This window comes from Leopardus geoffroyi, chromosome B2 (assembly GCF_018350155.1).
Source record: "Leopardus geoffroyi isolate Oge1 chromosome B2, O.geoffroyi_Oge1_pat1.0, whole genome shotgun sequence".
NCBI lineage: Eukaryota > Metazoa > Chordata > Mammalia > Carnivora > Felidae > Leopardus > Leopardus geoffroyi.
Window position 1 is genome coordinate 17415676 of NC_059332.1, and position 16005 is coordinate 17431680.

Sequence of the window (16005 nt, forward strand, 5' to 3'; positions counted from 1 at the left end):
AGTGGACTCAGAATCATTTGGACAGGGAATCCCAATGTCCCAGTGCTTGGTGAATGGTCTAGAAAGGGAGACATAGGTTCCAGGTGGACACGGCCTCTTGACCTCAAAGATTCCTCTCTCCTTGGAAAGCAATATTTCTGGAGGAAATCTAGAAGCCTAAAAGCACAAGGCTCAACATAAGGTCCACGGGATGGGGTTTAGGGTAGTATTGCCTCTAAAGAAAGGGGTTGTATTGGGAAGAGGACCTGAAAAATTTCTGGGGTCCTGGCAGTATGCTGTGCCTTAACCTGGAAGGCAATTTATGACAATTTATTAAGCTCTACGTTTGTTTTATATAGTTTTCTGTATGTGTGTTATATTTCACAATAAAGAATTAATGAAATCTATCTGTCTGTCTACTATCTATCTATCTATCTATCTATTATCTATCTATCTATCACCTATCTGTCTATATATCTATCTATCATCTATCTATCTGTCTGTCTATCATCTATCTATCTGTCTATCTATCTATTCACCTATTGCTTCTGGTACTGTCATTTATGAGATCCCTCTGTATCAGCTCTGAATGCGTGCCTTTAAGCTCAGACACCTTGTACAGTTAAAATGCCTCAAGGCAGGAATACCTCAGGGAGAAATGGAGACAATTCTGGAAACATAGTAACTCTCACTGCTGGTTTTCTTCACCATCTGGGGCCCAGATACTTCGGTGACCATGGATGGGCTCGGGCAGTGCACATGAGTCATGGGGCCATGTCCTCTTGCCTAGCCACTGCAGAGCGCCTCAGAGGAAAATTCTCTTTTCCCCATCTTAACCAAGATTTTAAATACTGTGTTTATCAAACCGAAATTACAGGAAGCTATTCCCATCCTAGCAGAAGTGAAAAGAGACCAACTCCCAATTATCCTCTGTTTGGAAAGCAGTTCTAAGAAGCCTTCCTTTCCCCATAAGGGCAGCTGGATAAATTCATTAGTTTGCTAAGCTTCTACTATGTGCCAGACACTGTCCTTATTTTTCTGCTCCACACTTCAAAACACCCATTTGGTTTTGATTTTTCATCCTTGATAGGAAAAACACTTTCCTTTCACAAAGATTCAGATTCCCGGTTCTCAAAGAGATTTCTGTGTAGCCCATGTGGTTTAAATATCAGGACTTTTCTAAGAATATATATTTCAACTATGGTCCATATGGATACACACACATTCACACACACACACACACACACACACACACACACACACACACCATCCCCAAACTGAACTTTATAGCAGTGAGATGATGAAAGGGAAGTGAAAATCTGGCCTCTACTAACCAACCAAAAGCCCAGTCAACTTTTTTCCCCAAAAAAACAAAATTCTGGGCTTTGCATCTAAGCTGTTTAAAAGCCACATTGCCAAAGCGCCAGTTTTCCTCATTTTAGGGAAACAAGAAAAGCATATGGCTGCAGTGACCTTCTTGAGCTGTTGATGAGAGGTAGAGTCAGGGACATGTGGTGGCTTCAATATGATAAAAGCAACAACATAAAGAGGGATAATGAAGCAGTGGGTGGGGGTGGGGGGGTGGAAGAACAAGTGAAGTCAATGTCAGTCAATGTCAGGACTAAAACTGTAGACAACGGACAATGAAGGCTCACTCTTACCATTCTGTCCCAATATGAAACACCTGGCAAATATCTACCCATCACTCAAGACTCCACCCTAAGTTTCCCTTCACCCTCCTTTATGCCCTCACCAGGTCCACTTCATATTCTATCAAAGTAACTGTAGCATTTTATAGAACTATATATTTTTGGTTTGTCCTACTAGACTGTGGGGTCATTGAGGACAGGATCATATTTTATGCCTCTTTGCAGTTCCAGCCAATACGTAGTGAGGGTCCCATAAATGTTTTCCTTGGTTGCGTGATTGAATGAATGAATGAATGATGGATTTCATTCATGGGAGTATGGATTTGGCTTTTCCAACTGCTATGATGCAATCCTTAAGTGATAAAAAGTGTCTCAGCCTCTGCCAACGTTTACCCATTTTCGCATTTTTAACTTCTTTTCAGATTCAAGAAGCTGTGAATTCCGTAATGTCACACACTGGCATGAGAATATCGTGTATTCTTTAAACAGAGTTATGAAAAGAAAGAAGCTGGTCAGGAGACTAAAACAGGAATTGTCCTTTTCAAGATCCGGAACTCCAACATTCCTTGGCTTCACGGAGAGAAGCACCTGCGAAAATGTGGGCAAGGGTGAGTAGTGTTGGAAACAACGTACATTTCATGCACTTCCTTTTTGTCCAGTTCAACTCAGACTCATTCCTGTGGAAAAATAATCCAAATGGTGTTCCATCCTCACTCAGGATTGTAATTTATGTTTGGAATTAAAGGGCTAATTTCAGGTCACCGGATTTTGCTCTGTTAGGTGAATCTTTTGAGACGGATCTTTTGCCCACAGGAAATCTTCTTCCACTCAGAAATCTCGAGGGAGGCAGTCTTCTGGAATAAAGGCAGAATATTCCCCCTTAGTATAACCAGTTCCCAAGCAAGTCTGAAAGTTACACTCACTGACAACTCAGAAGTTGATCACCTAGGTTAGATTAGCCAGGTCTCTGGTGCCTCCATTCTCTCTCTGCCCATCAGTGCTAAACCATCCCCTTTCCATACAGTCATTCCACAAATTCAGCCTGGGGTGGAGGTTAGGGTTAAAATAGTTGATTCACCCATCTAACCAAGGCTTCCTAAAAGTTTTAGGGAAATTAAGTCGAAGAAGTGATGTGTGATGCACATCTGTTCATTGACTTGGAAGCAGGCAGCATGGCATGATGCAGTGGCCCTGGGGTCAGGCAGAGCTGGACTTATGTCACTCTTATGCTGAGCAGTAGAGTGACCGGGAGCAAGTTGCCTGACTCTTTTTAATCTTTGTCTCTGAATTTATAAAATGGACATAGGAAGGTTGTCCTAAGGATTAAATGAGAAAACGCACATGAAGCAATGTGTGCTCAGAGGAAGAAAGGTTAATTCCCTGATGTGCTGGGATCCACAATCTGCTGTCCGTATCACATGGAGAACTGACCATCAGGACAAAATAGAAGGCAACTGGGCAGTCATGTCAATCCAAAAAGTGCCGTATTTCGTTTGCAGGAGAAAGGCTAGGAGTCAAGTAAAATGACAAACGTGTCTTTAAAATATTTTGATGAGAAATAAAAGGATTTGCAGGGGAGTCTTTAAAAACCAAATGGCCATATCACTGTAATTGCTTTTAAAATAGCGATCTCTTAAAAGTCCCTCTAGTCCTAAGATCCTATGATACAGAATTCTGTCACAGAATTGGACATTTCAAAAGCGTCAACCAAACTGAATTACAGTAGTCCCCCCCTTACCCGGGGTTTGGCTCTGCATAATTTCAGCTACCCACGGTCAAGTGCAGATGATGCATTCTCGAAGCAGATGACCCTCCTTCTGAGTGTCATCAGAAAGTCAGTAGTTACCCCTGTCACAATGCCTACGTCATTCACCTCGCCGCATCTCACTTAGGCATTTGATCATCTCACATCATCATAAGAAGAGTGAGTAAGGGACAGTAAGAGACAGGGACCACATTCACATAATTTTTATTACAGTATATCATTATAATTGTTCTGTGTTACTACTGCTGCTGTGAATCTCTTGTTGTACGTAATTTAGATATTAAACTTTATCATAGGCCTGTACGTATGGGAAAAAGCATAGTGTATATTGGGTTCAGTGCTATCTGTGTTTTCCGGCATCCACCGGGGGTCTTGGCATGTATTCTTTATGGATAAAGAGAAGACTACTGTATGAATTCGAACTGGAGCAAATTACACTTATTTGTGATTCCTCAAGTCACAGGCATGAATATTAATTTCTTGGGGTGCCTGGGTGGCTCAGTTGGTTAAGTGTCCAACTCTTTGTTTCAGTTCAGGTCATGATTTCACGGTTCGTGAGTTTGAGCCCCGTATCGGGCTCTGTGCTGACAGCATGGAGCCTGCCTGGGATTCTCTTTCTGCCCCTTGTCTGCTCTCTCTGTCTCTCAAAATAAATAAACTTAAAAAAAATTTTTTTAAATAAAAAAAAATAATTTCTTAATGAAGAGTGAAATAAAACTAGTTTCTCCTCATTTTTTTAGACCTACTCAGTTTCACTCAATTGAGATGAAAAAAAAAAAAAAAAAACTTAGCAATTCTCTAAAGCAAGCCAGTATTTCATTCCTTTTGAGTCCCTGCAATGAACATTAGCACTGTGGTATTTCAAATACATGTTGATTCTCAACTTTTGGTATTCTAGATCTGAAAACCAGATAATTCAACCACCTGAAGTCTTTAATTTGCTTTAGAACTATCTGTTCAAAGTCCAAGGTCCTTTTGGATCCTTAATTCCATCACTTCTGGGTGGGTTGTTTTTTTTTTTTTATGATTGAACTGTATTTCAATATTACACACATGTACACATACACGCATACACACTTACATGTAACTTCACACTAGACTAGGTAGAATGGAAATATTTGGCAATTATTAGTATCACCTAATAGCAAAAAAGAGCATTGATTCCTTGTCGTCAATGCTTTCTAAAAATATATCCCTACTGGTCTTTGGGGGACAGGGTGCTGGCTAAAGATCCAGATCTGAAGCAATACCGCCTGATTTGAATCCCAGCCTTGTCACGAATAAGGAGTAGGACAAACTATTAACAAACTATTAAACCTCTCTGTGCGTCAGTTTCTTCATCTATAAAATGGGTGAAAATAGCACCTTTTGGGAGGGGTTGTTGTGATGAGTAAGCATGCAAATTGTTTACAAATGTGTTTGGCACATACTAAATCCTCAATAGAGACTTCCAGTGAAACTCCGAGTTCTACGGCACATAGGAAGTAAAGTCTACACAGCTCAAAGAAATCACTAAAGGCAGAAGATGGGGGAAGCAGAGTGTAAAAAAGGCCTTGAGAGATTGAGCCTCTAGGAATCTGGGTCAGACTAGATTTGGTTGCTCTTTTGAACCCCCTCTGCTGTGATTTTCTGGTTTGGGGAGCCACAATGAGGACACTGTGAGGTCATGGCCAGAAACATCCTTCGGAAACCTGTGCTAACCTTATAAATACTCTTAAAAGCAAGCCCTTTACCAAAAAGCTCAGCAAGCGAAAGCAAGCCCTGAGGTGACTGCAAATACCAATGTGGAGGGAAGGTGGAGAGCCCGTGCTCACACCTGGGGGGCCATCTGAGAGCTGCAGAGAGGCTGGGCAGTGGGCAGTCTTCCTTTGTGTCTCTACATGAATCAGTGGTGTGCTGGAGGCAGCTGGTTCCAGCTTCCTGGAGCCCACTGTGTCCATGCGTCCCAGTGAGTTCATGTAGGTAACTCAACAGTTGCCATAGTGGGGGTATTTACACCACAGAAACTGGCAGACTATAACTCAGGGTATTTTGTTTTGTTTCACTGTCAGAGAACTGGTAGGTTAATATTTCCCAGTGCACCACTGGGGATGATAGAGAAGCTGGCTCAGAAAAACAAGAACACTGGCAGTAAAAACCTTTTAAACTGCAAACGTCTTCTTTTGACATTCCTCAGTCTTCCCCGTTATACTAGGGCAGGAAGTTGGCAGTTGGATGTGGTCTGTTGTGGTTTATCTAAAGAAGAAAAATCCAGGTGGACTATTGCTTCACGGATGGTCAAAATGTATCGATTGACAGAACTTGAAAATGTTGTCCTTTTTTTCCGATTAAATACACGTTCACCCCAGGTCTAAAATAGTCATCAAACTGCATTTACACCTGCCCTAGGTTTGTAAAGTCCCAAAAAGGGAGATGCAATGAAGTGGAGTAATTCACATACTCTTTTTTCAGCCCTTAAAAATAGTATTTTGATTATTCTAACATATTTTAAGGAATATGAAAACTTTATGTACTGAGAATGAATATCTTATGTCCCAACACTTAAAGGACAGCTTAACTTGTTCAGATTTTCAAGGTTGTTCCTTGAGAGTGAAGATGAAAGAATAGAGATTGAAATGAAGAAGTACCTCTAAATCTGCCTTTATTAGTCTGCTCGGCTAGCCATAACAAGTACTGTAGACTGATGACTTAAACAACAGAAATTTATTTTCTCATGGTTCTGGAGGCTGGAAATCCAAGATCAAGGTGTCAGTAGGTCTGGGTTTCCTGAGGCTTCTCTTCTTGGTTTACAGATGGTCGATGGTCAAGTTCTCCCTATGTCCTCACACAGTCTTCCCTCCATGTGAGTCTGCATCCTAATCTCTTCTTGTTATAAGGACACCAGCCATATTGGATTGGGGCCCACCCACATTTTACCTTAAATGCTCTTTTAATTTTTTTTTCCAACGTTTTTATTTATTTTTGGGACAGAGAGAGACAGAGCATGAACGGGGGAGGGGCAGAGAGAGAGGGAGACACAGAATCGGAAACAGGCTCCAGGCTCTGAGCCATCAGCCCAGAGCCTGACGCGGGGCTCGAACTCACGGACCGCGAGATCGTGACCTGGCTGAAGTCGGACACTTAACCGACTGCGCCACCCAGGCGCCCCTTAAATGCTCTTTTAAAGGCCCTATATCCAAACCACGTCTTAAAAGACCAAATATAGTCACATTCTGAGATACTGTGGGCTAGAACTTGAACGTATAAATTTGGAGGGGGACACAATTAAGCCCATTACACTGCCTGAACATAACCATAATTTATCCACAAGGAAAATTAGATCTAACAACATCACAGGTCACGTTCCTAAGGGAAGCAGACTCTGAAGAGATGGAGATTGGCCTGCAGGGGTTTATGGTAGATGCTCTCAGGAAAACCTACAAGCAATGAAGGCAGCAGAATTAGGCATAAGGGGACTGCAGTGAAGTCATGGTCAAGGCCCAGGATGACCACAGAACTCTCCAGGCACGTGGAGAGTTGTTTGGAATTGAAGCAAGGGCACTAGGCCATTTTACTCCTGCAAAGACTAGTCATGGGGTGTGGGCTGCCCCCAGGAAAGAGGCATGATATTCATGAACAGGCTCTCTTCAGCTGAGGACAGTCTCAGGCAGACTCAGTTGGGAGTTGCCAATCACCCAGTCTTTGGGAGCTGAGAGAGGATTGCTCAGTCAAGTGGAGTCTCTGGTCAGTGCACTGGGTGTCTACAGTATAAGGAAGCAGAGGTTCCCCACGTGAATGAAAAGATTTACCATCATCTTCTTAAGAAATTTCTCGTGGGGCGCCTGGGTGGCGCAGTCGGTTAAGCGTCCGACTTCAGCCAGGTCGCGATCTCGCGGTCCGTGAGTTCGAGCCCCGCGTCGGGCTCTGGGCTGATGGCTCAGAGCCTGGAGCCTGTTTCCGATTCTGTGTCTCCCTCTCTCTCTGCCCCTCCCCCGTTCATGCTCTGTCTCTCTCTGTCCCAAAAATAAATAAACGTTGAAAAAAAAAATTAAAAAAAAAAAAAAAAAAAAAAGAAATTTCTCGTAATACCTCTCAGTAGTTTAAATGGTGACCTATTATGAACCCTAAAACACTTGGCCCAATTCCGGGTGCATCAAAAATGCCCAGCAGAATAGTCAGGGTGTATGGCCTCATGAGAAGAGTATGCTATTTGGAGACAAAGAGATCTGGGTTCAACTCTCTTCCCCACTAATACTCTTTACCCTCTCCAAATCTCCAATGTCTCTTCTGCAAAATGAGGATAAGTAAGCCAACTTTGTTAGACTGTTGGAAAGATTCAAAGAAAAAAATACACTTCAGGGTGTCGGGCACATGCTTGACAAAGAAGGCATTCCGAAAGCATACGTTTCCTTCCCTTTCTTTAAGCAAATAATTAATCGGTGGTAACCAATTTCAAACCAGAAATAGACATTTGATCTCCTAACATGAGGGAAAATGTTTCTCAAATGCTGCACTTGATCTTAGCCAAAAGGCTGAGAAATGATGTTTCTCAAATTCTGGTGTGATCAGAATCACCGGTGAAGATTGTCAAAACAGATTCCTGGATCCCATTCACAGTGAATCTAAATCAGGAGGTCTAAGGTGAAGACCAGGCATGTGTAATTTTAGCAAGTCCCATGGGGGTTTCTGATACCTGGAAAATCTTGAGGCCCCCTGCTTGAGGCTGTGGGTGTTGTGTCAGTAAGAATGGGAGTTCAGTGCTTAGATGCCTGGGGACATTTCCGCTGTCTTCATTGTCATTTAGTTCTGTGGATGTAGATGTACACATCTCATCACAAAGACTTCTCCCCTTGTATAAATACTGTGCATTCCAAAGCTAAAACATGCATAAATTATGTCAGCTATAGAATCAAACCAATTCTCCTTTTCAAGATGTAGTTTTATTGAGGTATAAATCACTACTACAAGGCAATTTAGTGCAGACAGGAATTTTACTGGGGGATGCAGATCCCCTGAGCTTGTCTGGAAAATGGGAAGCATATTCAGAGTTGCAGGTGTAAGAGCTGCGTGTCCTGCAAAGAAGCTCCGTCTGGACAGAGATTTAACTTTCTCATCTAAATCAAGGTAAATGGAGTTCCTCTGGATGGGATTGTTAAAGGCTTTCTGTGTTTGATTAGGGATCACAAAGCCCATCTGTGCTGCAGAAATTATACTGTCAAAAAGACACCTGACCGGGGTCCAGAAAGTAAACAGGAGCTGGAACACAGAAAGTGACCCCTGAGCACAGACGGGCTTTCACATCCCTACCAGACTTCCCCTGATTTAACATGGGGCCATGTGGTTTCCCAGTGTCTTCTGTGGCTTTCTTTTCCCACAGAATGAGGCCTCATTTGTTCTAAAATATGAAGCTTTGGGGGTTTCTCGAAAATGGTACTTTCACTCAGTAAAAATAAGTCAAGACGAAAACGTTATCTGTGGGAATCCATTCTGAAAATGGATTGAACTGAGAACATGAGAGAAACGGTCTGTTTTTCCCAAATGATCAGCAGCCACCCAGAAGTGGTCCCTTTCCCTATGGCAACAACAAAAATTCTAGAAGTAGCACAACAGAAGCATTACGATCAGCGAGAAGTCCAAGATGGCTCTGTGCTCATTGTCTCCATACTAACACCACAAGTCCGGGAGTTGGTGAGCTTCTTCTATCCTTAGACCTACTCTGAGTTCTTATCAATGAAGGAGGGTTCCCTACAACTTGCCTTTATTTTCTTTTAAAAAATATTCCTCTGGGTTTGACTAGGGCCTTGTAACACACACTGAGTCCTCGTTACACTAGAGGAACCATGCATCCCCTAACCTTTAAATATTACCTAGAGTCCTTTGCTCTTTCCCTGGCTCACTTAGAGAAGCATCTTTGAGTACAACATCCAATTAAGTAGTAGGTTTACATCTAGTGCTTCTTTCTTGTATTCACATCTCTTTCTGACTCAGCCCTGTACTCTGCCATTCTTCAGCTACACAGAAGTTTAGGGCTGGAAGAACACATTAGTCAGGTTAGTATTACAATGAGCTGCAGTAATGAGCAAGCCCTATAATCTTGGCATTGCAGCACAATACAGTTGTGTTCTCACTCCTGTGATAGTCACTGGCTCTCCTGGGCAGCTATCCTCAGGCATCTGGGCATCTTCCACCATGTGGCTCCACCATCTCAGAGTCCTTCCCTTCCAGCAGCATAGATAAAAAGAGAAAAGGTATGGGATGTTTTAGCAAGCAGGCCAGGAAAGTGGAGAATTGGTCCACCAGCATTCCACTGATCCAGAGATGGCTGACAAATGTTGACAAGTGCACAGATGCTAATAGTGTTTGTCTCAGAGAGTCCTTAGATGCCCCTTTGCTTTCAATGCCTTCGAGTGTTTTCTAGTTGAGGCAACCGAGACCCAGAGTTACACAGAGCCAATCAGTGACAGCTCAATTCAGTGCTGGCCAAAAGGCCTCTTGCCCATTCCTATTAGTTCCAATTAATGTATAAAAAGGCTCATAAAATCTCAAGATACAGTTGGAGCATTGTTTCTAGAACTTTCTATCCAGGACTCCAGGGTGAGGAGGACTATGACCACCCTGCTCCAAAACCCACAGTTCCGATGCAGTCCTGTCCATCTGAGAGCTGGACAGATGAATGTTTCAAGGAGGAAGTGCCAGTAGCAAACCCTAATTATGGGAAATGCTTCTTGGCTCCTAAGGATATAAAATTACTTTGCAGAAAGTCAAGAAAAATAGAAACAGAATACACTGTAAAGCTTTCTTCAGAGGCCAAAAGTCACCTAGTAAGCCTTGCATATTGTTCTTGATTCTGTCAAGATAGCTTACAGGGTGGAGACAGTTGATAGGGAGAGAAAGTCTGGATGGGGTCAGCCTGGTTTGTAACCATTGGCTCAGGGAGGATATGTCTTGAAAGATTGTCCTCCCCATGGCTGAGTTCAAATGAGAAGAGACAGAGACTTCTGGAAAATACCTAATAGAGGATAAAGAAATGGGTGCAGGCATGGTCTCTTTGACAGGTTCTAAACACTATCTGGAGAACAGTGGAAAACCCGAGTGGAAAGAACTCCTGTGTGGGAATCCGGATGAACCACATTTCTTTCTTTTTTTTTTTTAAGTGTATTTATTTTGAGAGAGAGACTAAGCATGTGCACAAGTGGGGGAGGGGCAGAGAGAGAGGAAGAGAGAGAGAATTCCAAGCAGGCCCCTGAACTGGCAGCACAAAGCCCGATGTGGGGCTCAATCTCATGAACTGTGAGATAACGACCTGAGCCAAAACCAAGAGGCAGATGCTTACCCAACTGAGCCACCCAGACACCCCAGAACCTTTGCCACACTTCTGACCATCTATATCAATGTCTATTGATCCCTCAGGTACATACCTATTTTTTAAAGTCTGACTTTATCATCACAAAGTTTGTATATCTGGATTTTTTGCCTGAATCTTAAAATTTTCACCTGGAGTTCTGATGTTGAGTCGTTAAAGGCTTTATGTTAGTTTTCATCAGTTTTAGGGAGGGAAAAGAAATAAAAATAAGACATGCCACTTGGCTGGAAACTAAGGTGCTGATTTAAACTAAACATTATTGGGGCGCCTGGGTGGCGCAGTCGGTTAAGCGTCCGACTTCAGCCAGGTCACGATCTCGCAATCCGGGAGTTCGAGCCCCGCGTCAGGCTCTGGGCTGATGGCTCAGAGCCTGGAGCCTGTTTCCGATTCTGTGTCTCCCTCTCTCTCTGCCCCTCCCCCGTTCATGCTCTGTCTCTCTCTGTCCCAAAAATAAATAAACGTTGAAAAAAAAAATTTAAACTAAACATTATTACACATAATGTATTTTATTACATAAAATACATAAATAACAGTAATAATAGAATTAGATTTATAGAGTGAGTGCCAAATTATATTACTTCATTTAACCAAAGCACAATCACATTTCCTAGATTCACAGATAAGGTATTAAAAATAGTGCAGAATGTAATTACATGTGCTTTTATTTTTCAATCTTTTTACCTCATTCTCAATACTTCCCCTTTTTTATAAAAATTTTTCATCCTTGTGAGTTGGGGGAACATTGTGTCCACGTTACTAACAGTCACAATGAAGCCAGCGAGACAAATGGATTTGCTGAATCCCATGATAGTTTATGGCAAAGCTTGGACTCAGATCAATGGTCAGCATGGTGAGCAAGAGAAATGGAGGCAGGCTTGTTAGGTACTGCCAAAGAACTTGGAAATGAGGCAGCTCTCAGAGTTAAACTAGTAAAAGGCATACATAAAGTGCATAAACCTAGTAAAACAGAAAGGATGTAATTGGCCAATTGTGGAAGGAAGCCAAGAAACCATCCATTTATATATAAAAAAAATAGAAGAGGTAAAAGCATCTCAGACTTCAGCCCCACTGATCTGGGGGTACAGTAATGAGAAGGATGCACATGTGATTATAAGTTAGTAAGCAGAAAACTTACTAACTGCATTGTAACTGTTTGGATTAAGGCTATGTGAATGAAGGAGTTGGTTAACCAAAAGAGCAGGAAAAAGAGCCAGAGGGTCATAGAGGCCCTCTGGATGGCACAGTCCATCAACATGGAAGCACCTAAAGAAGACACAGTCTTGGCAGTGTTGGCCAAAGCATTATGGTTCCCTTGATGAGACTATCTCTGTTAGGAGCAAGAGCGCCCACGCCATTGACAGCAACATTCTAAGATCAATTAAGAGCCCTTTTCTTCTGATTCTGTGGACACCAGGCAACCCTGTGATAATTTGGTTCCTCATGACAGAACTGTATCAATGCTTTCTCGTCTATCTGCCAGTGGTAATTATTATTTTAAATTACTGTCATTGTATCTGATGGCTATGAGCTGGTCCCACCCTAAGCACGCCAACCAAATCCCTTTTATGAACCTGAGAGACCTGAGACCATGATGTGTTCTTCAAGGTAAACACCACCTTCTAGAGTCCACCTGGGCATACAGTACTGTTACGTAGCCACAGCTCAGGCTTCACTCTGCTCTTCTTGAACTGTCGCTGAACCAGCCCCGTGCAATTTTGACGGAACCATACATAAAGTCAAGATCAGGATGTTCTAATAATTGACAGAACAATTGCCATATTGTAAGCCAGAAGCAGCCTGCAGAATAAAGGGAAGGAAAGAACCTAAACCACTTTAACAGGCCGCATGCCGATTTTCTATTGTATCTGGGACCCTGCCACAGACAGCTTCATCAAAGATACCGAATAGTTGACAGAGTAATGTTTTCCAGGTTTTCTCGCACCTTATCCAATTGCAGTAATTGTTAGGTGATAAATACAGTGACAGCTCATTACAAAACTCAGCTTCCAGAAGCTGAAAGGTTAGGTGGCACCTCTCACCTGCTGGGTGATAGGTTAGCATCTTACCCCTGTCCCTTTCCACTCCCAACCCCACAGTTCTGTCTGCAGTCTTGTGCACTCAAGGCATTAGATTTCACACAAAGCCTTTTGAAGTGAAAATAAAGTCAGAAGGCTCTACTACAGAACCTAGGAATAAAACTATGTGTAAAACTATACACAGAGGGCAGGAATGAAGAGGATAAAGAATATGGCCTGAAAACTTGAGAGCATTATCCGCAGTCTCTTCGAGTTTTTAGATTTGTGTGTGTGTGCACATGTGTGTGTCTGTGTCTCCCTGTGGGTTTCTTCTCCCTAGGGAAGGGTTTGTATACTCTTGTGTCCTCACACGTATATTCCTAAGTCTGTAAGTGCTAACTCTCTGGGTTTTTTTTTTTTTTTGGCAGCTTTATTGAGGTATTATTGGCATACAATGAACTACACATATTTAAGATGTACGTTTTGATAATGTTGACACACATATACAGTTGTAAAACCATCATCACTATCAAAATAACAAACATATCCATGATCCCCAAAAGTTTTCTTGTGCTCCTTTATATTTTTTAATAATTATTTTTTAATGTTTGTTTATTTCGAGAGAAAGAGAGAAAGAGAGAGAGAGAGAGAGAGTGCACGGAGGAGGAGCAGAGAGAGAGAATCCCAAGCAGGCTGCATGCTGTCAGCACAGAGCTGGATGTGGGGCTTAATCTCTTGAACAGTGAGATCATGACCTGAGCCCAAATCAAGAGTTGGATGCTTAACTGACTGGCCACCCAGGTGCTCCTCTTGTGTTCCTTTATAATCCCACCTTCTGCCCCTTCCACCTCCCATCCCATCCCCAGGAAACCACCAATCTGCTTTCTGCCATTATACATTAGTTTGCAATTCCTAGATATTAATATAAATGAAACATACAATATATACCCTTTCTTCCTGGCTTCTTTTGCAGAGCATAATTATTTTGATATTCATTCATGTTGTGGTGCGTATCAATAGTTCATTTTCTCATTGTTGCTGAGTAGTAGTCCTTGTAGGAGTGGACCGCAGTGTGTTTGTTTATCCATTCACCTGTTGATAGATACCTGGATTGTTCCCAGTTGGAGGCAATTAGAAATAAAGTTCTGTAAACATTTGCAGAAACATTTTTGCATGGACACGTGCTTTTTTTTCTTTTCTTTTTCATTAATTTATTTTCAAGTTAGTTACCATACAGTATAGTCTTGGCTTCAGGAGTAGAACCCAGTGATTCATCTCTTATATGTGACACTAGTGCTCATCCCCAAAAGTGCCCTCCTTAATGCCCATCACCCTCTATCCCCCCTTCCAGCAACCCTCAGTTTGTTCTCTGTATTTAAGAGTCTCCTACGGGGGCGCCTGGGTGGCGCAGTCGGTTAAGCGTCCGACTTCAGCCAGGTCACGATCTCGCGGTCCGGGAGTTCGAGCCCCGCGTCGGGCTCTGGGCTGATGGCTCAGAGCCTGGAGCCTGTTTCCGATTCTGTGTCTCCCTCTCTCTCTGCCCCTCCCCCGTTCATGCTCTGTCTCTCTCTGTCCCAAAAATAAATAAACGTTGAAAAAAAAAATTAAAAAAAAGAGTCTCCTACGGTTTTCCTCCCTCTCTGTTTTTATCTTATTTTTCCTTCCTTTCCCCTATGTTCATCTGCCGAGTTTCTCAAATTCAACATATGAGTGAAATCATATGATACTTGTCTTTCTCTGACTGGCTTATTTCACTTAGCAAAATACACTCTAGTTCAATCCATGTTGTTGCAAATGGCAAGATTTCATTCTTTTTCATCACCGAGAGTGTTCCATTGTATGTATATACCACATCTTCTTTATCCATTCATCAGTGGATGGACACTTCGGCTCTTTCCATAATTTGGCTGTTGTTGATAATGCTGATATAAACGTTGGGGAGCATATGCCCCTTCAAATCAGCATTTTTGTATCTTTTGGGTAAGTTCCTAGTAGTGCAATTGCCCTGTCATAGGGTAGCTCTATTTTTAATTTTTTGAGGAACCTCCATACAGTTTTCCAGAGTGGCTGCACCAGTTTGCATTACCACCAACAGTGCAAAAGTGTTCCTCTTTCTCCACATCCTTGCCAACATCTGTTGTTTCCTGAGTTGCTAATTTTAACCATTCTGACTGGTGTGAGGTGGTATCTCATTGTGGTTTTGATTTGTATTTCCCTGATGATGCGCAATGTTGAGCATCTTTTCATGTGTCTGTTTGCCATCGGGATGTCTTCTTTGGAAAAGTGTCTATTCATGTCTTTTGCCCATTTCTTCACTGGATTATTTGTTTTTTGGGTGTGCTTTGTTTTCTTTTGGACAGATTCCTAGGATGGATGAGTAGGCCCCGTGGTAGATGTGTCTCTAACTTTCGAAGAAACTGACAAACTGTGTTCCAAAGTGGTTGTACCATTTTATGTTTCCATCAGTGGTACATGAGAATTCTAGTCTAGTTCCTCCACATCCCTGCCAACACTATGTATGGTTCGATTTTTCTTTTGATTTTAGCCATCCATATAGTTGTACAGTGATAGGTGTACAGTGATACCTTCCTATGGTTTTATTCAGCATCTCTTCATGTGCTTAGTTGACATCTGGAAGTCTTCTTTAATAAAATGACTATTCATATATCTTGTCTATTTTTTAATTGGGTTGTTCTCTTATCATTGAGTGTCAAGAGTTTCTTATCTATTCTGGATGCAATTGCTTTGTCAAATGTATGTACTGTGAATATTTTCTTCCAGTGTCTGGCTTGTCTTTATTCTCTTAACATTGTCTTTGGAAGAGTAGACATTTTTAATTGTAATGAAGTCCTATTTATTAACTTTTTTTTAATGGACTATGCCTCTCAGTGTGGTGGCTAAGAAACCTTCACTTAATCCAAGGTTACAAACATTTTCTCCTATATTTTCTTCTAGAAGTTTCACAGCTTTAGGTTTTACATTTATCTCTGATGCATTTTGAGTTAATATTTACATGATGGAAGGTATAGATTGAAATTCATTAATTTCTATATGGATATCCAGCTGTACCAGCACCATTTGTTGGAAGGACCATGTTTCCCCACCAAATTTTCTTTCTCCTTTGTCAAAAATCAATTGTCCATATATGTTATTTCCGTTCCCTTGACCTATCTTTAAGCCAATAACACACTGTCTTGATTCGTGTAGCTTTCTAATAAGTCTTGAGCTCCAGTGTTCAAATTTCATTCTTCTTTT

General features: G+C 41.9%; 1 protein-coding gene and 1 long non-coding RNA gene across 2 annotated transcripts in view; both read left to right on the forward strand.

Annotated features, from left to right (window-relative positions):
• NEDD9 (neural precursor cell expressed, developmentally down-regulated 9) overlaps positions 1–16005 on the forward strand; it is a 186311-nt gene that overhangs the window by 64545 nt on the left and 105761 nt on the right. The window contains exon 2 of the mRNA XM_045497402.1: positions 2051–2236. Coding sequence (XP_045353358.1) covers positions 2225–2236 — 12 coding nt within the window. The 5' untranslated portion in view covers positions 2051–2224. The remainder of the gene's footprint in view (positions 1–2050; positions 2237–16005) is intronic.
• On the forward strand, positions 6505–8833 carry LOC123608039. Its single transcript, XR_006717060.1, has 2 exons — positions 6505–7205; positions 7446–8833. It is a non-coding gene; the product is annotated as an uncharacterized LOC123608039 (long non-coding RNA).